Source organism: Oryctolagus cuniculus, chromosome X, assembly GCF_051225735.1.
Source record: "Oryctolagus cuniculus isolate XC-2025 breed Fujian yellow rabbit chromosome X, ASM5122573v1, whole genome shotgun sequence".
Taxonomy (NCBI): Eukaryota; Metazoa; Chordata; class Mammalia; order Lagomorpha; family Leporidae; genus Oryctolagus; species Oryctolagus cuniculus.
In genome coordinates this window covers 52,354,498-52,382,021 of record NC_142888.1, presented here as the reverse complement: position 1 = coordinate 52,382,021, position 27,524 = coordinate 52,354,498, and the positions used below count along the sequence as shown (strand labels likewise).

General features: G+C 40.7%; 1 protein-coding gene across 5 annotated transcripts in view; it reads left to right on the top strand.

The window, feature by feature from the left end:
- Positions 1 to 27,524, top strand: part of PHKA1 (phosphorylase kinase regulatory subunit alpha 1) — a 119,699-nt gene that overhangs the window by 51,620 nt on the left and 40,555 nt on the right. For 3 of the 5 annotated variants that reach the window (NM_001165917.1, XM_089323654.1, XM_070066327.2), the window contains 5 exon segments: positions 3,085 to 3,219; positions 9,880 to 9,989; positions 10,944 to 11,088; positions 21,185 to 21,263; positions 24,810 to 24,976. In NM_001165917.1, coding sequence (NP_001159389.1) covers positions 3,085 to 3,219; positions 9,880 to 9,989; positions 10,944 to 11,088; positions 21,185 to 21,263; positions 24,810 to 24,976 — 636 coding nt within the window. 5 annotated transcript variants of the gene reach the window in all.

The window sequence follows — 27,524 nt, the reverse complement described above, 5'->3', positions numbered from 1 at the left end:
TTCTGGCTTCTGTACTTCCTAAATAACTCCGAAATCCATTAACTCTAGTACCAATATCATGATCCTCATGTAGGTAATCAGTATCTCTTCCTTAATTTCTACAATAACTTTGAAACTAGTCTCTCTGTCTTCAGTGTAGGCTCACTACAGTCTTATCAGTTTATCCTTAATTGTCAACCTAAATCTCCTCTTTTTTTTTTTTTTTTGACAGGTTAGACAGTGAGAGAGAGAGAGAGACAGAGAGAAAGGTCTTCCTTCTATTGGTTCACCCCCCCCAAATGGCCGCTATGATTGGCGTGCTGCAGCTGGCGCACTGCGCCGATCTGAAGCCAGGAGCCAGGTGCTTCCTCCTGGTCTCCCATGCGGGTGCAGGGCCCAAGGACTTGGGCCATCCTCCACTGCCTTCCCGGGCCACAGCAGAGAGCTGGACTGGAGCAATCGGGACAGAATCCGGCGCCCCAACCAGGACTAGAACCCGGGGTGCCGGCGCCGAAGGCAGAGGATTAGCCTAGTGAGCCACGGCGCCGGCCCTAAATCTCCTCTTTTTAAGGTGTGGGTGTGGGTATGTTGTTCTTCTCATTATAATTCTTCAGGGGCTTCCCATTACCAGCCTCATTATTACAGCTCACAAGGCTCCTTGTGATCAGGCTCCTGACCCTATCTATCTTCAGCTTTGTTTCTCATCATTGCCCCTTCACACTTCATGTTCCAGCTATGAAGAACGTCTATAATTCCTAGATCGGCCTTATTCTCTGTTCCTGAGAGCCATTGTACATACTGTTTCTTCTGTCTGGAATAACTTCTCTCTTGCTTTTACTTTTACCTCTACAAGATTAACAGTTCCGGCAGAACTCAGTACCAGTGCCATTTTCTCCATGTAAGGATCATATCTGTCTGTGTATTCCTAGCATTTGGGAGTGTCTCGTACATGAGAGGCAATAAATAAAAACTTTCTGAGTATGTCATAAAACATAAAAGAAACAAAAACCTGAGTTGCTTGGGTTGAAAGTACTTGTGTTATTCACTCAACTACCCTTCAGTCTCCTCTAATCCTATTTTTTTAAATATTTAGATATTTATTTATTTGAAAGTCAGAGTTACACAGAGAGAGAAGGAGAGGCAGAGAGAGAGAGAGAGAGAGAGAGAGAGAGAGATCTTCTGTCTGCTGGTTCACCTCCCAGATGGCTGCAATGGCCAGAGCTGTGCCAATCTGAAGCCAGGAGCTTCCTCCCAGTCTCCCACACGGGTGCTGGGTCCCAAGGACCCGGGCCATCCTCTACTGCTTTCCCAAGCCGTAGCAGAGAGTCGGATTGGAAGTGGAGCAGCCAGGACTTGAACCAGCACCCATATGGGATGCCACAGCACTGGCCCCATCCTCTGCTCCTTTTATCAACTGCATTGCTCCCTATAGAACTCTAAGGCTCAGTGAAATATGGTTTGGAAATCAGTGTTCAAGGATTAAAAAAACAAGATCCATAAGTGAAACATATTCCCTCTTTGATGATCTAGTCCCCGTGTACCTTTCTAGAATAATTCCTTTTGCCACTAGGCAAGGTACTTCATGCTATGGTGATATTGAAGTGCATGTGGCTCCCCTTCATGCACAGCCACAGACTTTTCTCAAGTCCACACTTTAAGTTCATTCTGGACCCTCTACCTAGAACAATAGTCACCCTCCTCTCCCCTTACTTCTCTTGGCTAGCTTATTCATTCTTTCTAATTCAACTTAGTTATCAGCACTTTCAGGAAGCCTTTCCTGAAGCCATCCCCCCAATGCAGCAACCTCTTGGATGGTGATAGCATTTTGTGTAGTATCTCCTTTTATCTAGCAGGTTATTTTATATTCAGTTTGTATGTGTGCCTCTTCCATTACCCTGTAAGCTTCTTGAGGGGGAAACTAATTTATTCAACTTTATATCCTTAGTGCTTTGCATGGTGCCTTATCCATTTAAGAACTTAGTAAACATTTATTAATGAATGGATGGATAACCACATGAATTTCCCTGAACTTTTCTAAGCCCAGTACCATTCTTCCTCTGTTCATTTTGCCTGTACAGTTTCCTCTTTTATTTTCATGTTTTCAGTTAGAAGTAATCAAGATAGGGTTATGTCCAGGGGGCTCTCTAATCATCATATCCTATATTTCCTGGTGCAGGCTTCAGCATCTCATTAGGATGAAGCTCCCAAGATAGAAAAATGTACAAAGAATAAAGGCATGGGAAAGCAAAGCAGCACTTTGTTAACTATACTTTTGCCCCAAAAGCTCAAAATAGAAAATACTGGTGAACTGAAGTAAACCAAGCAGTACACTGTTTTTCCTGTAAACCAAATCGAACACATATACCAGTACCAGAGGAACAGAAGTCGTGTTTGCCCTTGGTGCTTAGCATCTATCCAGCTGAAGTGTCACTCAGATTATGGCAACTGGCTAGGCATCTTTCTCATAGAGGGAAGATGAAAAGAATCAGGGAGTTGTCTTGATCTCCTCCCTTGTACATAGACTTACCACTTCAGAAGCCTGAGTGTTACAGGAAGAAAAGAGAACTGTCTAGGCCTGGTAGGCTCTGAGGCCAGATAAGTGTCATTCCCATCCCTCCCCACCACCTCCTGCCAAGAAAACATACACAGTTTCAACTATAATACTTGCTGTATTTTGGTGACTGATATCTTTAACCTCAGTTCACCCTGCCTTTTTACCATTCTCTAGCCAGAGGTTAACTCTTGCCATTAGGGTGATCTTTATTATACTCGCATTCCTGGCCCTCACCTTAAGTGTACTGATATGAAAGAGCTTGGGGAATTAACTTTTACCAAATTTATAAGAAAACCTCATGATGGATGTTTTCTCCATTTCAGCATGAAGTCTCAGAGTGTGATGTTCTCTAGGAGCACATAAAGCACATGTGATGTCTAGTCATGAGATGTTTTTCCTTTTCCACAAAGAGAATATTGTAAAGTACTGTTTCATCAGATTTCCTTAACTATTAATTTCCTCCTCCTTTTTTCTTTAAAAAGAAATTATGTGGCTTAGTTGCCTAGTGAAATAAAATTTTCTGTAGGCCTCATCTATTTTCTCTCCTGTAGTCTCCATCCTTGCTGAAACAGAAGAAATTAAGGCCATTTTGAAGGACAAAGGAATTAATGTGGAGACTATTGCTGAGGTATACCCCATCAGAGTACAGCCAGCCCGTATTCTCAGCCACATTTATTCCAGCCTTGGTAAGTATTATTCGGTACAGTCTGATTTTCTTCCTGTTTTTTCTTCTTCTTGACTTTGTATTGCTTTATTAAACTAGAGATGAGAAGGAATTCAGTGGCTCTGAAATCCTAGTTTCTAACCCTATCCATCCTGAGAAGGCTTGATAATTTTAGATGTGTTTGATGAACCCTTTGGTGCATAAGGCATGATTATTATCAGATGACATTGTATCTTCACTCCAAAAGTGTACTTAACTAACACATTCTACCTTTTCTTGGAATCTATGTTTCTCTTTCAAGTACATGTTAATTTTACAGAGATTGATAGCTCAGGGACTTGTTTTTAAGTCTTTTATCCTTTGCCATGTAATGAATTTGTTGATAATATTTGTAAAACCCTTAACTTAATACTTAATCTAATGATTATTTTTATTTCAACTTAATAGTTTATTAATTTTAAAATAGCATTCAGTTAATTAGTACTTATTTTTATTCAATTTTATGTTAGCTTAAGTGATAGGCATTTAATATTTGATAAATTACTTAAACTGTTAACTTCACAAAGGATATGCAAATTTTCTAAACTGAATAATGACCCCCAAAGATATCCAGGTCCTAATCCCTGGAACCCATGCACATTATCTTATATGACAAAGGGGCTCTGCAGGTGTGATTCAGTTAAAGAGTTTGAGATGAGGGGCCAGTGTTGTGGCATAGCAGGTAAAGCTGCTGCCTGTGAGGCCAGCATCCCATGCAGATGGATGCCAGTTCATGTCCCAGCTGCTCCGTTTCCAATCCAGCTTCTTGCTAATGGCCTGGAGAAAGCAGTGGAAGATGACCCAAGTGTTTGGGCCCCTGCCACCCGCTTGCAAGGTGCTGGCTTAGGGTCAGCCTAGCCCTGGCCATTGTGGGAATGAACCAGTAGATGGGAGCACTCACTCTCTCTCTCTCTCTAACGTTGACTTTCAAATAAATAAATCTTTTTTTTCAAAAAGATTTATTTATTTGAAAGGCAGATTTATAGTGAGGCAGAGGCAGAGAAAGAGAGAGAGAAAGTCTTCCATTTGCTGGTTCTCTCCCCAAATGGCCACAATGGCCTGAGCTGCACCGATCCAAAGCCAGGAGCCTGGAGTCTCTTCTGAGTCTCCCACGCAGGCACAGGGACCCAAGGACTTGGGCCATCTTCTACTGCTTTCTTAGGCCATAGCAGAGAGCTGGATCAGAAGCTGAGTCTCGAACCAGTGTCCCTATGGTATGCCAGCACTGTAGGCAGAGGCTTTACCCACTACACCACAGCACCGGCCCCATAAATCTTTTTTTTTAAAGGAATGTTTGAGTTGAGATTACCCAGGCAGACCCTAAATATAACCACAAATATTCTTATGAGCTAAAGACTAGACTATAGAAGTTGGATATGTGAAGACAGAAACAGATCTTTAGGGTTCAGAGGGTAAACTGTGTGATACTAAATGATGGCTCCCAGAGACATCCAGGTTCTAATCTTTGGAACCTATGAACATCAACATTATATGCAGCTGTGAGCCAAGTATCACCAAGGAATACCCACAGCCTTTAGAAGTTAGCATTGGTAGAGGGCCAGTGCCATGGCTCACTTGGTTAATCCTCCACCTTCGGTGCTGGCATCCTATATGGGCACTGGGTTCTAGTCCCAGTTGCTCCTCTTCCAGTACAGCTCTCTGCTGTGGCCCAGGAGTGCAGTGGAGGATGGCCAGGTGTTTGGACCCCTGCACTTGCAGGGGAGACCAGGAAGAAACACCTGGCTCCTGGCTTCGGATCTGTGCAGCACCTGCTGTAGCGGCCATTTGGGGAGTGAACCAACAGAGGGAAGACCTTTCTCTCTGTCTCTCTCACTGTCCACTCTGCCTGTCAAAAAAATTAAATTAAAATTTAAAAAAAGATGTCAGTACTGCCTAAAGCTATCAGAATATTCAAGGAAATCTTTGTGTCATTAGCTCAGTGATTTTTTTAAAAAAATAGAAAATTTTGTTATAAAATTCATATGGAATTTCAAAGGGACTCCGAATAACAAAAATAATCTTCAAACAATAACAGGATAAAATTTGAGGACTTGTACTATGATTTCAAAATATACTGCAAGGCTAAGTAATCACAAAAGTATACTACTACTGGTATAAAGACAGATAGATAAAACAATGCAATAGAATGGAGAGCCCAGAAACAAATCCTCACATATACTATCAAATAATCTTCAACAAGTATGCCAAGGCCATTCAATGAGGAATGGACATTTTTTTTTTTCAGCAAATGGTGCCAAGAAAACTGGATATCCACATGCAAAGAATGAATTCAGACTCTTTGTTTACACCATATGCAAGAAGTTAATTCAGAGGCAGGCATTTGGTGCAGCAGTTAAGATGCTGCTTGGCCCACCCACATCCCATCCCATATCAGAGTCCCCGGGTTCGAGTCCCAGCTCTGCTTCTGATTCCAGCTTCCTTCTAGCACACATCCTGGGAGGCAGCAGTGATGGCTCAGATTTTTTTTATTTTATTTATTTATTTATTTTTTTGACAGGCAGAGTGGACAGTGAGAGAGAGAGAGACAGAGAGAAAGGTCTTCCTTTGCCGTTGGTTCACCCTCCAATGGCCGCCGCGGCCGGCACACCGCGCTGATCCGAGGGCAGGAGTCAGGTGCTTCTCCTGGTCTCCCATGGGGTGCAGGGCCCAAGGACTTGGGCCATCCTCCACTGCACTCCCGGGCCACAGCAGAGAGCTGGCCTGGAAGAGGGGCAACCAGGACAGAATCTGGCGCCCCGACCGGGACTAGAGCCCGGTGTGCCGGCACCGCAAGGCAGAGGATTAGCCTAGTGAGCCGCGGCGCCGGCCATAGCTGAGATATTTTGATCCCTGCCACCTGTGGAAGAAACTCAGATGGAGTTCCAGGCTCCTGGCTTCAGCCTGGCCCGACCCTGACTGTTTTGGGCATTTGGGGAGTGAGCCAGCAGATGGAAGATATCTCTCTCTCTCTTTCTCTCTTGCTCTCGCTCTCGCTCTTGCTCTCACTTTCAACATCTTCCTCTTTCCCTCTCTCTCTCTTTCTCCCTCACTCCCTTCTTTCAATAAACATAAAAGCAAATTAATAAAAAGTTTTAAAATTTATTTTTAAATTAATTCTATATGCATTAAAGACCAAAATTTAAGACCAAAAACTGTAAAAGTATTGAAGAAAATGTCGGGAAAAAGCTTCTTGATCATGGGCCTCACAATGATTTCTTGGATATAATACCAAAAACACAGAAAACAAAAGAGAAAAGTAGACAAATTGACCTTCATGAAAATAAATTTTTTGTGCATCAAAGGATACCATCAACAGAGTGAAAAGGCAACCCATAGCACAACAGAATGTATTTATAAATCTTACAGCTAATCGGGGATTAATATCCAGAATATACAAGAAGAACTAAAGTTTAACAACAAAAAGTAACCAGATTCAAAACTGAGCAAAGGACTTGAATAGTCATTTCTTCAAAGAAGATATGCAAATGGCCAACAAGGAGTTGAGAAGATGCTCAGCATCACTAGGGAAATACAAATAAAAACCATAATGAGATACCATTTCACATACATTGCAATGACTGTCACAAAAAATATAGCAAATAACAAATGTTAGTGAGGATGTGGAGAAATTAAAGCCATTCTGCACTGTTGCAATGTAAAATGGTACAGCTGCTATGGAAAAATGACAAAAAAATGAACATAGAATTACTATATGATCAAGCAGTTCCACTTCTGAGGATATACTCCCAACAAAGTGAAAGCAATGACTCAAGCATATATTTTCTACACCAATGTGCAGCATTTTTCACAATAGCCAAAAGATAGACACAACCCAAATGGCCATCAGCTTTCAGGGCTGGGGAATGTCTGGCCCGCAGGCTGTATAAGGCCCACAAAATCATTTGCTCTGATCCTGCAAGGCAACCGCAGGTGGAACTCAAAATTGTAGCAGGCTGTTTTGTATGGCCCACAGATGATGTTAAAAATATCCAAATGGCCCTTGGCAGAAAAAAAGGTCCCCTCCACAACCCTGATGAAGCTGAAAGATATTTTACTAAATGAAATAAGCCAATACAAAAGGACAAATAATATATGACTCCAGTTATATCTAAAATAGTCAGATTCATAGAGACACAAAGTAGAATGGTAGTTGACAGAGACTGAGAGGAGGAGAAACAGGAAGTTACTGTTTAACGAGAGTTCCAGTTTGGGAAGATGAAAACCTGAATATCGACGGCGATGCTACTTGCACAATGATATAGATGTGCTTACTGCCACTGAACTGTACACTTAACTATTATTGAAATGGAAAGTTTGTGGGTCAGTACTGTGGTGTAGTGGTTCAAGCCATTGTCTGCACTGCTGGCATCCCACATGGGTGCCACTTCAAGTCCAGGCTGCTCCACTTCTGACCCAGCTCCCTGCCAATGCACCTGGGAAAGCAGCAGAAGATGATTCAAGTGCATGGCCCACCCTGCACCCATGTGGGAAACCTGGATGAAGCTCCTGGCTCCCAGTTTGCTGAGCAACGAGTGCACCCACAGAAGCAAGATCTAGGGGAAAAGTTTGTTTTCAAAGGGCTTGGGAGGTGGGCGCTGTGGCATAGTGGGTAAAGCTGCCGCCTGCAGTGCCAACATCCCATATGGGCACTGGTTCAAGTCCCAGCTGCTCCACTTCCAAGCCAGCTCTCTGCTATGGCCTGGGAAAGCAGTAAAGATGGCCCAAGTCCTTGGGCACCTGCATCCACTTCCAATCCAGCTCTCTGCTATGGCCTGGGAAGGCAGTAGAAGATGATCCAAGTCCTTGGGCCCCTGCAACCACGTGGGAGACCCAGAAGAAGCTCCTGGCTCCTAGCTTCAGATCAGTGCAGTTCCAGCCATTTGGGGAGTGAACCAGTGGGTGGAAGACCTCTCTCTCTCTCTTTCTCTTTCTCTCTCTCTCTCTCAGCCTCTGCCTCTTTGTAACTCTGCCTTTCAAATTAAATAAAATAAATCTTTAAAAAAAACTATTTGGGTCTGGTGTTGTGACATAGCAGGTAAAGCTGCTACCTCCAACACTGGCATCCCATATGGGCACCTGTTTGTGTCCTGGCTGTTCCACTTCTGACCCAACTCCCTGCTAATGAGCCTGGGAAAAGCAATGGAGGATGGCCCAAGTACTTGGGCCCTTGCTACTCACGTGGGAGACCCGGATGAAGCTCCTGGTTTTGGCCCGGCTCAGCCCTGGCCATTGAGGACATCTGGGGAGTGACAGCAGATGGAAGCTTGCTGTCAGTTTTTCCATCTGTTTCTGTAATTCTTTGAAATAAATAAATAAATAAATCTTTAAAAAATAAAGTGGAAAATTTTATGTATACTTCACTGTGATTTGAAAAAAAGAAACAAAAAGGAAGGAACAATGGATAACCCTGATTGTGACATTAATCTCCTGAAAAATGTGTGCTTTGCTGTGCAGACGCTAGAATATGACCAAGACATTAACAGTTCTCTGTTTCTAGCTCCCATAAAAGTGAAACAACACTAAAAATGTACCATTTGTGATCAATATAACACTTAGGATGAAGCCTAAAAGTCCCGAGGGAAAAAATGTTCTAGTCAAAAGGGAAAAATGGTAAAGAGGCAGTGTTTCTGTCAGTGCTGACATGAAAGGATATAACAGGTCTTCAAAGAAGGAGGTACCTTTCTCTGAAGGGAGGAGAGAACCTCCACTTTGACTATGACCTTGTCTAAACAAGATAAGAGTCGGAGAACTCAAGGGGCTTCCATAGCCTTGGAAACTCATGACTGGAGCATAGGGAGATTACTGATGCCATAGACAGGAGTGTCAATTGGTAAAGTCAACAACAGGAGTCACTGTGCACTTACTCCTCATGTAGGATCTCTGTCCTTAATGTGCTGTGCATTGAGATTTAATGCTATAACGAGTACTCAAATAATATATTTCACTTTGTGTTTCTATGGGGGTGCAAACTGTTGAAATCTTTACTTAATGCATACTAAACGGATCCTCTGTAAAAAAAAAAAGAAAAGAAAAGAAAAGAAACTATCAACTCCCAACTTGACTCTCACTGGGATTAAACATGACAATAGGTCTGATCTGATTTCATCATCATTAAAAAAAATCATCTATTATTTTTCACTTTATGTTTCTGTGTGGGAGCAAACTGTTGAAATCCTTACTTAATGTATACTAAGCTGATCTTCTGTATATTAAGATAATCGAAAATGAATCTTGATGTGAATGGAAGGGGAGAGGGAGTGGGAAAGGGGAGGGTTGTGGGTGGGAGGGACGGTATGGGGGGGAAGCCATAGTAATCCATTATTCGTACTTTGGAAACGTATATTCATTAAATAAAAGTTAAAAAAAAAAGGATATAACTATTTCTTCATTGCAAGAGATTTTGATTTCATAGCTGCCTTTTGGAAGACAAAAAGAAATTCAACTAAATATGACATAGATATCATTTAAAAAATAGGTTCCAATTTCAGAATATAAAAAGAAGGCACCTTAAACTCGAGGAAATAAGGTGAATGTGTGTACCTATGTGCATACATATGCATCATGTCTGTATCTGTATGTAAAATGTTTGCTGTTTTGGTTTGTACACTACACATATCTTGACCATTTCCCAATTCTGTGTCAGGATGCAATAATAGAATGAAACTCAGTGGACGACCCTACAGACACATGGGAGTACTTGGAACTTCCAAACTCTATGACATTCGGAAAACTATCTTTACTTTCACTCCACAGGTGGGTTAAATAAACGGAAATGTGCATTGAGGTGAATGGAAATTAAAGAGAAACATTGCAGAAAGAAATCATATACTGTAGTTGGGATAAGTGTAGAAGAGTTCCACAGAGCCATGAGTATATTAATTTGTCCATTAAATGTTTATTGGGTTTAACCGAATTGAACTTGCAACACAGACTTTATGACAAGTGATTTTGATTACCAACAGTAGACTTGGGGTATTGCAGAAGTACTAAGGATTTTACAAATGTTAGAATGTTCACAAAGGTTCCCCTTACTTTTAAGAGCTAAAATAAGATGCATTTGTCAATTATAAGTAAAACACAGTCTCTTTTATTCAGCTAATGATTTATGTGTTTTCTTTATTTGAGGGGAGGGGACTATTTTACATGCTTAGGGATCTTCAATATCTTCTTCACAACAAAAATGTCAGGACTGCTTTTAGTAATTTAATTAGTTAGGACTGTTTAATATAAACATTATATACATTATATATATTATTAGCCTGATATTTATTAGCTATATTATAGTACCAAGCCCAATAATATGTGTGTGTATGCAGAGGAGCAACTATTTTCTGGGAAGAAAGCTTAAAGTTTGTATTTATCATGTACATTTGAAGTACTGCAGCTGAGGGAGATATAAATGGAAGATTAATGAACCATAGATTCTATTTATGACTTTGCCATTTGCAAATTATTTTTCATTTATTGAAAGAAGATAAGCCCTTAATGGGTGTACTTGAAGATACTTGGTAAACTGTAACACCCTGTGAATATGTCAGAAACTCTTGTTATATGTACCAATTAACCACTAAATACAAAGGGAAGTATTAGGGATTACATTTGAGGGCATTTGAAGCTCTTTTTTATCCTTATAAGTCTGTATTTTAAAATATTATTTGATAGTTATGAGAGTCAATTATTCTGAACAATTACTTTTCTTTTTCTCAGTTTATAGACCAGCAACAGTTCTACCTGGCTCTAGACAACAAGATGATAGTGGAAATGCTTAGAACAGACCTCTCCTACCTCTGTAGCCGCTGGAGGATGACAGGCCAGCCTACTATCACCTTCCCCATCTCACAAACCATGCTTGGTAAGGGCTATCTGAGGCAAGTAATGCATGTGTATTTTTTTTAAATAAATCATATGCTTAGCCTTTTACTATATCAGAATTGCTGGAGAGCTATTTCTTGTGATTCATTCTTTCAGCAGTACTTATCAGCTCCTCTTTCGTGCCAGGCACTTTTATAAGCACTGGGCACACATGGGGTGAATAAGTATATGAGGTTTCTACTCTAAGGGAGCTTAGGTTTTAGACCAAGACAATTGATAAATATGTAGCAAATAAACCCACAGACAAGTATATTTCAGATAGCTTGAAAGGTATGATTTTTTCAAAATGTATCACAGAATAACTTGATTGGGGGCTATTTTAGAGAATTGGATTCCAGATCAATTTGCAGAAACTATTCTCTTTAAGGACGGTGCTACTACATTGTGCATCTTTCTGACTCCAGTGGAGCTGCAAGATTTATTAGAAAAGTTCTCAGGCTTCTCTTTCCAAAGCCTGTCTAACTGGGGCAGTAACATCTAGCAAGGAGAAAGTGAAAAGGCTTTTGGTGTATCTTTCTTTCTTTTATTCCTTTTTTTTTTTTTGGATGTGTTTCCTGATATTGCTCACTTGAAACTGGGTGAAAGGCTTTATTGTTCCTAGAGGACTAGAGCCAATACTGAAGCAACTGCTTCCTTTCTGTGTCTCTGCTGTTGCTTCCAAAGAGCTGTTTGTACTGCCAAATTACACAGAATTCTTTTTCATTAAAGAAGAATCCATCATCACAAATGATTCAAAATCCAGACAGAGTCTTAGGGATTTTGATCACATCTCAAAAATCCTTTCAAATTATTGCAATTGAGGAAGTAGTGAAGTCTTTCTTTACTTAAAACGGTTAACAAGTACCCAGTTTAATAACTACTGTGGTCCCAGAATTGTCCTCAGAAAGGAAAAAGTCTAATTCAAGTGGCAAAGATTATACATAAGGATAGTAGAAAACTGTTCAAGATAGTAAGTACAAACCCATTAGATTAGTATTTTGCAGTGAATCAAATCAAATTGTGAAGGACAATTTCTCAACTGAAATGGAATTTATGAGATGTCAGTAAATAGAACAAACTGAATAAAATGGGCTTTGCATGTTGGAGTATAATTTATAAAGAAAATTAGTAAGTAAGGTAGGATCAGATTGTGAAGACATTGAAAATAAACAGAACTGGGGCCGGCGCCATGGCTCACTTGGTTAATCCTCCACCTGAGGCGCCGGCATCCCATATGGGCACTGGGTTCTAGTCCCGGTTGCTCCTCTTCCAGTCCAGCTCTCTGCTGTGGCCAGGGAGTGCAGTGGAGGATGACCCAAGTGTTTGGGCCCTGCACCCCATGGGAGACCAGGAGAAGTACCTGGCTCCTGGCTTCGGATCGGCGCAGCGCAATTTGGGGGTGAACCAACAGAAAAGGAAGACCTTTCTCTCTGTCTCTCTCTCTCTCTCACTGTCCATTACTCTATCTATCAAATAAAATTTTTTAAAAAAGAAAATAAACAGAACTAATTTTTAAAATTTTATCAGAAGTCTGAAACTGCCAAAAGTTGTTGAGAATGGGATGGCATGATGAAAGCAATATTTAGAGACTATTGGTCAGTGACAGTACACATTATAGTGAGGAGGAAGTGCACTAATTCACAAATAGATAAAGAGAAGATATACTAGTTTGGTGATAGTAAAAATCGAGTGGGTCATTCTAAACCACAGCTGTAAGTCAGGTATTGGTTAACTAGATAAATAAGAGATGAGTCTAGATAACATGAAGCTTTAGAAACTTTCAGTCCATTTGTGCTGCTACAGGATAAGCACCCTTGATATGAAACCCTGAAGCTCAAAATGCTCTAAAATATAAAACTGACATTCCAACATTTTGGGTTTTGAAGCATTAGGATTTTGGATTTTGTGGTTAGGGATATTCAGCTGGTAAATTCTATGCAAACATTCCAAAATAAAAAAAAATCTGAACTCTGAAATGCGTCTGGTCTTAAACATTTTGGATTATGGGATATGCAATCTTTATGACAAAATACTACAAACCGAGTAACTTATAAACAATAGAAATATGTTTCTCACAGTCCCAGAGGCTGAGAAGTTCAAGACAAAGGTACTGGCAGGTCCCATGTATGAGGATGGCCTAGTCTCTGCTTTCAAGATGCTTCATTTGTCACTCTGGCCTCTGGAGAGGATGCATGTGTGTTCTCACATGGCAGAAAAGATAGAAAAGGGATAAACCCACTCCCTTAAACTCTGTTATTAGTACTCCAGTCCCACCCAGGAGGGCTCCACCCTCAGGAAAATTACCCCCTAAAGGACCCACTTAATACTATCACATTGGGATTAAATTTCAACATATGACTCTTGAGGGACATTAAGATCATAGCATTGGGTAAATGTTTTTGCAGTTGATGGAAACAGATACTCTATAAGATGCCAATTGGGGCCGGCACTGTGGTGTAGCGGGTAAAGCCGCCGCCTGCAGTGCCGGCATCCCATATGGACACCAGTTCAAGTCCTGGCTGCTCCGCTTCCAATTCAGCTCTCTGCTATGGCCTGAGAAAGCAGTAGAGGATGGCACAAGTCCTTGGGCCCCTGCACCCACGTGGGAGACCCAGAAGAGGCTCCTGGCTCCTGGCTTCAGATCAGCATAGCTCTGGCCATTGCAGCCAATTGGGGAGTGAACAAGCAGATGGAAGACCTCTCTCTCTGTCTCTCTCTCTCTTTCTCTCTCTCTCTCTCGCGCTCTCTCTCTCATATTCTCACTCTGTGTAAGTCTGACTTTCAAATAAATAAATAAATCTTTAAAAAAAAAAGATGTCAATTGTAAAAGGACTTATTCAGTTCAAGGTGACAGGTTTAAAAATAGAAATACCTAATGGATAGGATGAGATCCAAAGCCAAAACTTGGGAAATGGAATAAAACCAAAGATCTAGACTTAAGTCACACAGTTTTGATAACTGGTATGTGAACACACAACAAAAACATTAGGAACAACAGCAATAATTTTTTTTTATTTATTTATTTGAAAGTCAGAGTTACACAGAGAGAGAAGAGGCAGAGAGAGAGAGAGAGAGAGAGAGGTCTTCCATCCGCTGGTTCACTCCCCAGTTGACTGCAATGGCTGGAGCTGCGCCAATCTGAAGCCAGGAGCCAGGAGCTTCCTCCGGGTCTCCCACGCGGGTGCAGGGGCCCAAGGACTTGGGCCATCTTCCACTGCTTTCCCAGGCCACAGCAGAGAGCTGGATTGGAAGTGGAGCAGCTGGGTCTTGAACCGGTGCCCATATGGGATGCTGGCACTGCAGGCCATGGCGTAACCCTCTGTGCCACAGCGCCGGCCCCACAACAGCAATAATATTGAGCACTTACTCTGTGCCAGGCCTCAAACTAAGTGCTTTCAGTGAATTATTTTGAAATATCTACAACAGTCCTATTTAGCTAGGTAATATTAATATCCCCATTTTATAGATGGGAAAGGTGACTCATCCAAAGTCACAGTGCTAACAAGTAAGTGACAAAGCCAGCCTTCAAACCATCTTTCCATCTCTAAAGTCCACATTACCGATAGCGGTGTATTTTTAACCAATGAAAATTTTGTGCTGGTAAAATAAGAATAAACAACCATCTCATTAAAAGATGAATTAATTAAAGTTTCATATTCAAGACAAAAATTTCCGTAATTCATAAAAGAGCAAAATCCAGCTGGTTGATCCTTATAAATCGCTGAAATTAAATTCTATGAGAACATGGAAAATAAAGGAATATGGAAATATATATCATGTAAATGCCAACAAAAAGAAATCAATGATGGCAATATTATTAAAAATAAATAAAATTCCAGGCATATATAAGCAAATGGTACAAAAAATTTTATATTGATAAAAATTGCAGTCTGCCAACATGATGTAACATTTGTGAACTTTTTTAAGATTTATTTATTTATTTGAAAGTCAGAGTTACCCAGAGAGAGAGGAGATGCAGAGAGAGAGAGAGAGAAAGAGAGAGAGAGAGAGAGAGAGGTCTTCCATCCACTAGTTCACTCCCCGATAGGCCGCAACAGCTGGAGCTGAGCCTATCTGAAGCCAGGAGCTTCTTCCAGGTCTCCCACGTGGGTGCAGGGGCTGAGGGACCTGGGCCATTTTCTACTGCTTTCCCAGGTCATAGCAGAGAGCTGGATAGAAAGTGGAGCAGCCGGGACTCGAACCAGCACCCATATGGGATGTATGAAACAAACCTAAGAAGACTAAAAGTTTGAAAAAAGAAGGCAGACTGGTTAGGAACTTTGCAGCTTGAAGAATAACACAACAATAAATTTTCTGATTTCCCTTCTGTGTTATATATCCTGGACCAGATATTGGAGAAACTGGCAGGCAAATAAATAAATAAATCAAACAAGACACAAGAAAATCTGCTCTTTCAAGCCAAAGGAACAGGAAAGGAGCATCCCATCCAGACAGAAAACTTTAAACAGTGACTCTTCTACTCCAGCCAAATAATACAAAAAAAGAAACTTGACCCCACCCCCAACCTCAGGCTGAGTGGGGACCCTAGACTTCTACTCTCACACAGCTATGACTAGACACCCTTCCATCTCTTAGAGATAGTGTTGGAGAAAGCCTTGTGAGGAACTTAGATGTTTCTCCTTGCCCAGTAATAGAGGAACCCTTTCCACTTCAGGCAGTGTTGTATCAGTGGAGCCCAACTGCGGAGCCCTGGACTTCCTCATACACCCAGCAGTAACAAGGCAGTACCTCCTTCTCTGGCAGCGAAGTGTCAGAGGAGATGGATACATCAGAAGATTTAGTAAGATTCAGACTTATGGGGCGACATTGTGGTGTGGTGGGCTAAGCCTCTGCCTGCAGCAGCAGCATCCCAAATGGGCGCCAGTTTGTGTTTCGGCTGCTCCTCTTCCAGTCCAGCTCTCTGCTGTGGCCTGGGAAAGCAATGGAAGATGGCCCAGGTATTTGGGCCCCTGCGCCCACATGGGAGACCCAGAGGAAGCTCCTGGCTCCTGGCTTCGGATTGGCCCAGCTCTGGCTGTTGTGGCCATTTGGGGAGTGAACCAGCGGATGGAAGACCTCTCTCTCATTCTCCCTCTGCCCCTCTATAACTCTGCCTTTAAATAAATAAATAAAATCTTTTTTTAAAAAAGATTCAGACTCATAATGAAAATGTCTAGAAGTGGAAGACATTGTGGCACAGCAGGTTAAGCAGATGCTTGGGACAGGGATCCTCCTCCATTTCTGATACAGCTTTACACCAGCACAGCTGGGAGGCAACAGATGATGGCCCAATTGCTTGAGTTCCTGCCACCTATGTGAGAGTCATGAATAGAGTTCCTGGCTCCTGGCATCAGCCTGACTCAGCCCTGGCTGTGGTAAGGCATTTGAAGAGTGAAGCAGTGGATGAAATATCCCTCTCTCTCTCTCTCTCTTTCTCTCTCCTAAACAAATATATGATACATAGATAGATATAGATAAATAAATAAATAAATCCTTCTTAAAATTTTCCAGAATACAATAGAAAATCACTCACACCAACATTCAGGAAGATATCAATTCCAATCAGAAAAGACAATAAACAGATACCAACATCAAGACAACAATGATGTTGGAATTATATGACTACAGGTTTAAGGCAGTTATCATAAATTTGCTTTAATATACAAGTACAACCATACTTAAAACAAAAAATTTGGAAGTCTCAGCAAAGAAACTGAAGACATAAAGATTCAAATGGAAGTTTAGAATTGAAAAATAGAATAACTGAAATGAAAAAACTCCCTAGATAGGCTCCATGGCAGAGTGGAGACCACTGAGTGAACTTGAAGATAGAACTATAGAAATGGACTGTTCAAACAACACAGTGAAAATAGACTAAAAAATATGAGCAGATCCTCAAAAACCTGTGGGACTAATAACAAAATATCTAACATTCATGTTGTAAGAGTTTCAGGAGAAGAGAAAGAGTCTGGGGCTGAAAAAGTATTATAATTAATAATGATTGGAGGGGCTGGTGCTGTGGTGTAGTAGGTAAAGTCACTGCCTGCAGTGTGCGCATCCCATATGAGCGCTGGTTCGAGTCCTGGCTGCTCCACTTCCGATCCAGTTCTCTGGTATGGCCAGGGAAAGCAGTAGAGGATGGCCCAAGTCCTTGGGCCCCTGCACCCACATGGGAGACCCGGAAGAAGCTTCTAGCTCCTGGCTTCAGATCGGCACAGCTCCTGCAGTTGCAATCATTTGGGGAGTGAACCATATGATGGAAGACCTCTCTCTCTTTCTCTCCGCCTGTCCTTCTCTCTCTGTATAACACTGACTTTCAAATAACTAATAAATAAATCTTTTAAAAATAATGATTGGAAAATCACCAAAAGACATAAGCTTACAGATTAAAAAAATCTAAGAAAGCTAGAAATAAGATAAATCCAAGAAATCCATGCCAAAACACATAACAATAAAACACCTGAAAATTAAAGGAGAAAATTTTGAGATCAGTGAGAGAAAAAATACTTTTCCTGTAAAAGAAAAGCAATGAAAATGATTGAAAATTTCCAATTAGAAATCACAAAGACCAGAGGGAGATAGCACAACATTTTTTTTTTTTTGACAGGCAGAGTGGACAGTGAGAGAGAGAGACAGAGAGAAAGGTCTTCCTTTGCCGTTGGTTCACCCTCCAATGGCCGCTGCGGCCGGCGCACCGCGCTGATCCGAGGGCAGGAGCCAGGTACTTCTCCTGGTCTCCCATGGGGTGCAGGGCCCAAGCACTTGGGCCATCCTCCACTGCACTCCCTGGCCACAGCAGAGAGCTGGCCTGGAAGAGGGGCAACCGGGACAGAATCCGGCGCCCCGACAGGGACTAGAACCCGGTGTGCCGGCGCTGCAGGGCAAAGGATTAGCCTAGTGAGCCGGGGCGCCGGCCAGCACAACATTTTTCAAGTGCTGAAAGAAATGAATTGCAAACCAAGAATTCTGTGTCCAGCAAAAATGTGCTTTAAGAATAAAAGGGGAAAAAGACATTTTCAAATGGAGGAAAATTAAGTAAATTTGTCTTCAGGATATCTGCCCTAAAAGATGACATAAAAGAAGTTCTTAGAAAGAAAACAATAAAAGCTGGAATCTTGAAGTATCTGGAAAGAAAAAAGAGCAAGAGTACTTTTTAAAAAGGTTTATTTACTTATTTGAAAGGTAGAGTTTCACGGGGCAGGGGGCGGGGAGTGAGTGATGTTCTATCCACTGGTTCAATCCCCAAATGGCAATAGACAGGGCTGGTCCAGGCCAAATCTAGAAGGTCAGAATTCCATCCAGGTTTCCTACGTGGGTGGCAGAGCCCCCAAGCACTTCGGCTATCTTCCACTGCTTTGCTGGGAACATTAGCAGAGACCTGAATCGGAAGTGGAGCAGCTGGGACTAGAACTGGCACCCATATGGGAAACTGGCACTGCAGGTAGAAACTTAACCTACTACACCACAGCACCAGCCTGTAAATATTCATTTAAAAAGACAGATGCGGTCACATTGGTATCCAACATAGTAGACTTCAAAGTAAAGAAAAATCCAAGTAATAAAAATATTAGGAGTGAAAAAGGAGATATAGCAAGGGAAATGAAGGAATCTTTAAAAATTGTAAAGGAATGCCAAGTACAGTTTTGTAAATCTAGATAAAATTGACGAATTTTTGTAGAAAACTAAATAATGTAAGTTTAGTAAGAAATATTCTTAGAATATATGAGAAAAATTATACAACTGTTGAAGATCATAAAATATTTTAATTGTTAGAGAGATATATCATGTTCCTAGATGAAAATAGTGTATTTTGAAAGGGTTTTCATTCTCATCCAATGAATCTATCAATTCAGTGCAATTCCAAATAAAAATAAAAACAAGCTGAACTTTGTGAACAAGCTGAACTTAGAAGTCAAATAGAAAAGAGAATGTAGAAAAATAGGCATTTTTTAAAAGAAAGTGAAAGATCCATCAGAATTAAAATAATGATAAATAGAGCATTTTAAATAGAAGCAAAACAATATAAATGAATACATTTGGGAAACTAATTCATTTAGGCTTATTGTTTTACTTTGTGTGTAAAAACAAATTCTAAATAGATTGAAGAGCTAAACATAGAAAGGAAAGTATTAGAAGAAATATGGGGACATATTTATGTAATCTTAGGCTAAAGAAAGCTGTCCTTTCCAAGGTACAAAAAGAAACAAATTGACATTTAAAACAAAGGTTAAGTAAACATTTTATATAGTGTCATGGATGAGGTCAGAAGACAAGTCAAAACTATATAAAATATTTGCCATAAATATGATAGAAAAAGGGCACTACTCATAAAATATGCGAAGTTTTTTTGTTTTTTTTTTGACAGGCACAGTGGATAGTGAGAGAGAGAGAGAGACAGAGAGAAAGGTCTTCCTTTGCCGTTGGTTCACCCTCCAATGGCCACTGCATCCGGCATGCAAAGATTCTTAAAAATCAATTTTAAAAAAGATAAACTACCGGCGCCGCGGCTCACTAGGCTAATCCTCCGCCTAGCGGCGCCGGCACACCGGGTTCTAGTCCCGGTTGGGGCGCCGGATTCTGTCCCGGTTGCCCCTCTTCCAGGCCAGCCCTCTGCTGTGGTCAGGGAGTGCAGTGGAGGATGGCCCAGGTGCTTGGGCCCTGCATCCCATGGGAGACCAGGAAAAGCACCTGGCTCCTGGCTCCTGCCATCGGATCAGCGCGGTGCGCCGGCCGCGGCGGCCATTGGAGGGTGAACCAACGGCAAAGGAAGACCTTTCTCTCTGTCTCTCTCTCTCACTGTCCACTCTGCCTGTCAAAAAAAAAAAAAAGATAAACTACCTAATGAAAAATTAGAAAGACATGAACAGGCAATTCATAAGTCCTACTGACAATAAAATTAGAATGATGTCTCCTTGTTTTACCTATCAGATGAACAAGGATTAAAAATTATTAATATTCATTGTTAAAAGTGTGGGGAGGGGCCGGCGCTGTGGCATAGTAGGTAAAGCTGCCGCCTGCAGTGCCAGCATCCTATATGGACGCCGGTTCGAGTCCCGGCTGCTCCACTTCCAATCCAACTCTCTGCTATGGCCTGGGAAGGCAGTAGTAGAAAATGGCCCAAGTTCTTGGGCCCCTGCATCCATGTGGGAGACCCAGAAGAAGCTTCTGGCTCCGGATAGGCACAGCTCCGGCCATTGCAGCCAATTGGAGAGTGAACCAGCAGATGGAAGACCTCTCTCTCTCTCTCTCTGTATCTCTCTGTATCTCCTTCTCTGTATCTCGCTCTGTATCTCCTTCTCTCTGTGTGTAACTCTGACTTTAAAATAAATAAATAAATCTTTAAAAAAAAAAAAGAAGTGTGGGGAAACTGTTACTTTCTGTACTGTTGGTGGAAATATAATTGGCACAATTTTTTCAGGGAATAACTTGGCAATCTGTGTAAAATTTTTTAGTAAGTGTTCCCTTCATCCTAAGAGTTCTATTTGTAAGAATTTAACCTAAGGAAATAACAGAGTAAGTGCATAAAGATATAAGTACAATGCTTTTCATAACAGTGCTGATTGAAATGTCGAAAGAATCTAAATGTCTGCTCTGATATCACTTTTTCTGTGCAAAGGATATGTTAGAAAAAACAGATCAAACAAGAATATGTATAGTAGGATCCCTGTCAAATAAAATCAGATAATTGTTAGCTTTTTAGATATTTGTATGCCTATCTGCAAACCTAAGCCAAGCCTCTTTATATAATACATGAGTTTATAAAATGCTAAGCATGGTACTTAGCACGTAACATTCAACAATTAGTTTCTATTGTTATTGTCAGCATTCGGTGGTTACTAAGTATTTTGCCATGGGGCACTGTGCTAAGTACTTAATGATAAGTAACATAATATCTTTGAGGAGCCTGTCAACTGGTCATCATTCCTTGTCATTTGCCCACTCTGCAGTGTTGTTGGTTCTCAGTTGAGTTGTGGAAATACAGGGTGTCTCATTTGTACCATAACCTCTAGAATGTTTGTTTGAAATAACTGAAAGAGTTTCCCTTACTTCAAAGTTAAAGCCACAAAGATTGTTTTTAAAATTCTCTTTATTTCAAGATGAGGATGGAACCAGCTTAAATTCAAGTATCTTGGCAGCACTACGAAAAATGCAGGATGGCTATTTTGGTGGGGCAAGGTAAGTGACCTTTATACACCTTTTAGTGAAATGAAATTTGGGAGCTGGCTATAGTAATAGCAGAGTTATGATGCTTTTCTGTGTGTCTTCAACAGCAGAATCCCACCATACTCAGATGAGCTAGTATTTGATAGAATGAATCAAGGAACTTAAATGTTATAGAGGAAGGTTGGAAGTTTTACCCAACCTGTTCTTTGCCTAAATTTCAGAGGACAAGAAAACTTATTCTTTCAAAAACAAAAAGAGGTTACCAATTTTTTTTTATTCTGGTTGCTTTTCCCCTAGAAATTTACACAAAATGGCCGGCGCCGCGGCTCACTAGGCTAATCCTCCGCCTTGCGGCGCCGGAACACCGGGTTCTAGTCCCAGTCGGGGCGCCGGATTCTGTCCCGGTTGCCCCTCTTCCAGGCCAGCTCTCTGCTGTGGCCAGGGAGTGCAGTGGAGGATGGCCCAAGTGCTTGGGCCCTGCACCCCATGGGAGACCAGGAGAAGTACCTGGCTCCTGCCCTCGGATCAGCGCGGTGCGCCGGCCGCAGCGGCCATTGGAGGGTGAACCAACGGCAAAGGAAGACCTTTCTCTCTGTCTCTCTCTCTCACTGTCCACTCTGCCTGTCAAAAAAAAATTAAAAAAAAAAAGAAATTTGCACAAAGAATACTGAACACCCACATAGTCTCTCAAGATTGACCTGTTGTTAACATTTTATCCACTGTGTGTCTCTCTACCTCCTCCCCACTTTCCTCCCTTCCTCCCTTTCTTTCCTCCCTCCTCTTCTCTCATGTATATATATACATGCCCACACACACAAAATACACCCCTCAAACACTATATAAAATAGACATATATGCACATTTTTTGTTATTCATAGACGTCATGACTCTTTAACCCTAAGTATTTCAGTTTCTATCATCTAAGAACAGAACATTCTTATATTTAAATACAATATAATTCTCACACTGAGGAAATTTACTATTGATACACTAGAGTAGTTTAACCTTATCCTCAAAGGATATGTTCCAAAACCCCTAGTGGGTGCCTGAAACCCCAGATAGTACTGAATCATATGTACATTATTTTTTCCCATACATACATAGCTATGATAAAGTTTAATTTATACATTAGGCACAGTAAGAGATTAACAACAGTAACTGATAATGAAGTAGAACAATAATAATATAATATATACTTAAAATATATTTAAAACTTATGGATTATTTGTTTCCAGAATTTCCATTTAATATTTTCAGACTGTAGTTGACCATGAGTAGCTATAGCCATGGAAAGTGAAACCATGGATAAAAGTGGGACTCTTGTAACTGATATCTAATTGTGGAGACCATAATCAGAATTACCCAGTTGTCCCAGTAATGCTTTTACATAGCCTTTTTTCTCAGTTCAGGATCCCACTGAAGATCACACATTTAGTTGTCATATCTCTTTGGTGTCTTAATCCAGAATAGCTCCCCAGAATTTTGTTAATTTGTCATGACAGTTTTTATTACAGTTTTGAAGAATTAAGATCAGTAATTTTACACAGTATCTCTCAATTTGGATTGTTCTGGTTGTTTCCTCATAATTAGATTCAAGCTGTATGATTTTGATAGGAGTATTACCTAGTGATGTTGAGTTGTTGTTTTGATCTAGTATCTTCAAGGTAGAGAGAGCACTCCTTCAGTGACTAGGAGAGACACAAGATGTAAATAAATATTTATTACTTACAGAAGGAATACACAACATACTTGAAGACCTATGTGTCACATAATTCTTGAAACACAAGAGTAGGAAGAGACAAGCCTTTCTGTGGGACAACACCTTTATTAGAGTCTAGGGCATTATCCAAACAGGTGTCCCATAACAAGCATTAATTTATGGATTTAAAGCAGGCAGGTATGAGTTCCACAAAGTCACACTGTGACTGAGAGGTGGTTACTGTGGCATATCTGCACAGTCTATGTGAAGGCATGGAGGTCAGAGGAGCTAGCCAAACAGGTTGCACTCAGCTGTCCCATAAGGAAGTGGTCACCAGGAGGAAGATGTGTAAGACAGATACCTGGATTGACCACACTGAATACTGGAGGACGTGTAGAACTGTAAACTGGGTCATGGATGACTGAGCCTTGCTGCTGATAAAGTTAAACTTAGATTCAAAATGGATGCCAAGGTAACACAAAGTTACAAGTATTCACCGCCATCCTTCTCAGTGCATCATAACAGAAGACACATTAGACTAGTTTGTCACATTATTGGTGGTGTTAACCTTGACCACTTGGTTAAATAATGTATGGCAGATTTCTCCATATCCTTTCCCCAACACCAGTTGTCTTTAACTAAGTGGTGTTAGCTTCCATTGACTTGCTAATTATCACTAATGGAGTTGTAAAATGGTGTTTTTGTGTTTGTCACTCTGCACATTTATTTGTTGGAAAAAAAAAAAGAGCTTTCTACACTCCCTTTGATTTTGTAGTTTAGTATCAGCATAGATTCATGAATTCTTACTTTATTCAGTATGTCATGATTCATCCCTGTCATTATTTCAATGTTCAAATTGTCCAAGGTGTGGCCACTAGCAGCCCCTTCAAGCTGGCTTCGTTAAAAAATTAGTACTATTGACTTTCCTTTTGGATTTTATAACTGACTTTATAAAGAAGGGGTCTTAAAATTCATTGTAACAGAATTTCCAGGTACCATCTTTTACGTTCAAATGGTCTTTTCTGGATTTTTTTTAATGATGTGGTAGATTTGTTATGACTCATCTTCATTCTTTCCTGGCTTCTCTGGTAGCCAATGCAAATTTTTACCAGATGTTTGGCATGAGAGTGCTTCAAAAAGTTAGTTGGGGCGGGCATTTGATGTAGTGGTTAAAATGCCACTTGGGCATCCACATTCCATATGGGAATGATGCATTTGAGTCCCAGCTCCACTCCCAACTCCTGCCTGTTGTTATTGTACATCTCAGGAGCCAGCAGTGATGTTTCAAGTAGTTGGGTCTCTGCCACCCATGTAGGAGCTCTGGATGGAGTTCCCAGCTCCTGGCTTCAGCCTGGGCCAGCTTTGGCTATTTCAGGCATTTGGGGAGTAAACCAGTGAATAGCAGCATTCTCTCTCTCACTCTCTTTCTGTCTCTATGTTCTCCCTCTCCATTTCAATCTCCCTCTTTATCTCCATCTCAAATAAAGTAAAAAAAAAAATAAGTTTTTGAAGAATGAAATTAAAAGGTAAGCTTATTTTGATGCAAAAATTTTTGAAATGCATTTTTCCATGAACATTTGAGGTGGCCTGTTATATGGCAGTGGAGAGCAAAATTGTTCTGGCAATGGATTATGAACCCATAATTATAACCTGTATTAACACAGTTCCCTAGCTATTTAAGTTGAACATTATGCCTAGCAGTTCTGTTTGATTTCCCTTTTACAAAATTGATACTAATATATAAACATTAATAATCCATCAAAAGACAATCTATGTGCCCTTTTGTCAACTGGGATTGTGTTGTTTTAAAAAGAATCTCCCTGCTTTTCTAATTTCTATCTACTCTCTGTACTCATCAGGATCCAAACAGGTAAATTATCAGAGTTTTTGACAACATCTTGTTGTACACACTTGAGCTTCATGGACCCTGGACCTGAGGGTAAGCTGTACAGTGAAGATTATGATGACAACTATGATGAGCTGGAATCAGGTGACTGGATGGATGGTTACAATTCAGCCAGTACTGGTAAGGAGGCTTTGTAAGCGCTAGCCCGACTAGACAAGAATACAAATGATTGTTTAGCGTTGTCCTTAATAATTGGTGCTGCCAGCAGTCTCACAGTGTACCATCCTCACTCCTGTTTAATACACTTAGATTTCTACTTTTGTTTGGCTTTACTTTTCACCCCTCTACTTACCTTTGGGTTTTGGTCTAATATCCCTGTGGTAATTGTGGAACATGGAGTTGGACTGTCCCTTACTAAAACTGGGGAGGATTTCTCTCCCAGGCATTTGAAGTGGCTGGTGATTTTGAAGTAGGAAGAAGCAGCGATGAGTGAGAGAGATTTAATCTAATCAAGTGTGAGATAGGAAAGTTATACATGTGCTGCTTTTTGATATTATAAAGCATAAAAATATTAAATTTAATAAGATTACTTTATATAACATAAGAGGAGCAAATCAGAATCTCTGGAGAGGTCTTTGTGCTAGTCAAGACTCTACTTGTTTGGGCTCAGCATTTACTCATTAATTCCCCCACTTCATTCAGTCTGTATTTTATTTATAAGATCTAAACTAGTTTGAATTTCTTTGTTGGAAAAGTACATTAAAAGTAAGGAGATTTACTGTCATCAATAACAACCAATCTTGGCATAAAACACTTTGAAAATTAGATAGGGATAATCATATATGGAGGTTGTTTGCTATTCCATGAGTAATTATGGATCTGTAGCACTCATTCCCTTGGATTGCTTTCTGAAATATATCTTTTTAATGCTATATATCACTACATTTGGAATTATAACATTGTGAGTCACTTTCCCACTTCTGGGTTTACTCATGAGTGGTCTCACAATGGGTATGCTTATTGCTTGCCAGCCGTTCTCTAGGTAAACAGTTTCCTTCTATACATTTCATAATCCTCCTGCCATCTAGATTGTACTCAAGGTACAATATTTGTTACCAGGAAGTCACTGACTATGAGTTCCATTCTTAAGACTCTTCTAGTTCCCAGTAGTCACATGAAAGCATGAAAAAACATCTGGAAAGATCGCTGAAGATCATCTGAAAACTAGATGACGCATAACTGACTTAGCAGACTTCAGTATTGATAAGGACAGTGTGCATTTCCTTCTATAAACATTGTAGCTATTCATGTAAAGTCTGAAATATTAAGTACCCACAGGGTATATGTGTATTTTTGGTTCCAGTATCCATATTCAGAGACAATTATAGGTGTATGGAGAAGGGGGAGCCCAAGAGCCTAGAGACTGTATCTATCTTCTTCACCCTGAAACCTCAGCACCTACCTAGTACACTACCTGGTAAATACTAACCAATAAATATTTGATGAATAAAGAAATGACATGACTAAAAACACCAGTGTGTGACCCATAGTCCTTTCTATACCAATGTCATGTGAAGATTTCTTTTTTCACTGGTTATTATTATTGTCCTTAGTAGAATCTGTTTAAGAGGGAGGCTAAATATTTGGTGGAAGGCCCTTGACCTCCCTTGACCCTTTCTCACCCAAGTCTCCTCATTCTACTGGGGCTTGAAGGGCCTTGTTTTGCTCCTCCTCCACCACTGCTGCCATCACTCCAACTATCACACACATGTGCAAACACACACACACACACACACACACAGATTATGAAGTGCTTGCTCCACCTGTCCTAGAATTAGCTCATTCTGCTTTCAGGAACCCTAACATTGTCTCAGCAAAACTGAAAAACAGGTTGGCCCTGGTAAACAGACATAGTCTCTCTCTAAATCTTAAAGCTATATAGTGATCAGGACCTTTTTTCCCTCATGAGCCAAAAGCAACCTACTTCCAAAGCTGTGTTGTGAGCAGAGGAGTGAGTCATTCTCTTTCCTAGGGATGATTGTGAAATAACTAACATATTTGTTTTTTCTCCTTCCCCTCCCCCCACTAACCTTGCAGCTCGCTGTGGTGATGAAGTTGCTCGTTATTTAGATCACCTTTTGGCACACACTGCTCCCCATCCTAAACTAGCACCTGCCTCACAGAAGGGAGGGCTAAATCGGTTCCGAGCTGCTGTACAAACAACCTGCGACTTAATGTCCTTGGTGACCAAGGCCAAGGAGCTGCATGTACAGAGTGAGTAATGCCATGACTCACTGGAGTCAGGCACAGGATGACGTGAAGAGCAGGATGGGGGCGGGCATTGATGACAATGTAAGCAGTAACTTTGTTTTCTCCACTGCTTTATCCCCAGTATCTCAGACAGCACTTAGAACATGTTAGACACTCAAATATCTGTAAAATTAATGAATGGGATATAGTTTTGCTACAGATCGTATAGTTGTCTGGCTTAACCAGTAACATAGTAAGAAGCAGCAGACCAAGGGACATCAAGTGTATTCGATTTTAACATCAAAGTGGGGGATGCTAAAAAAGGGCTTTTCCTTTGGAAAAATTACTCCTTTGACAGTAATTTTGTTTAAAGAGAAAGCAATTGTAGAACTATTACAATATGACCATACAATGGGAAGGGAGATAGTCTCCCTTAAATAAGCCACGTTTGATTCCCTTGAGCCATCTGTTACTTCTT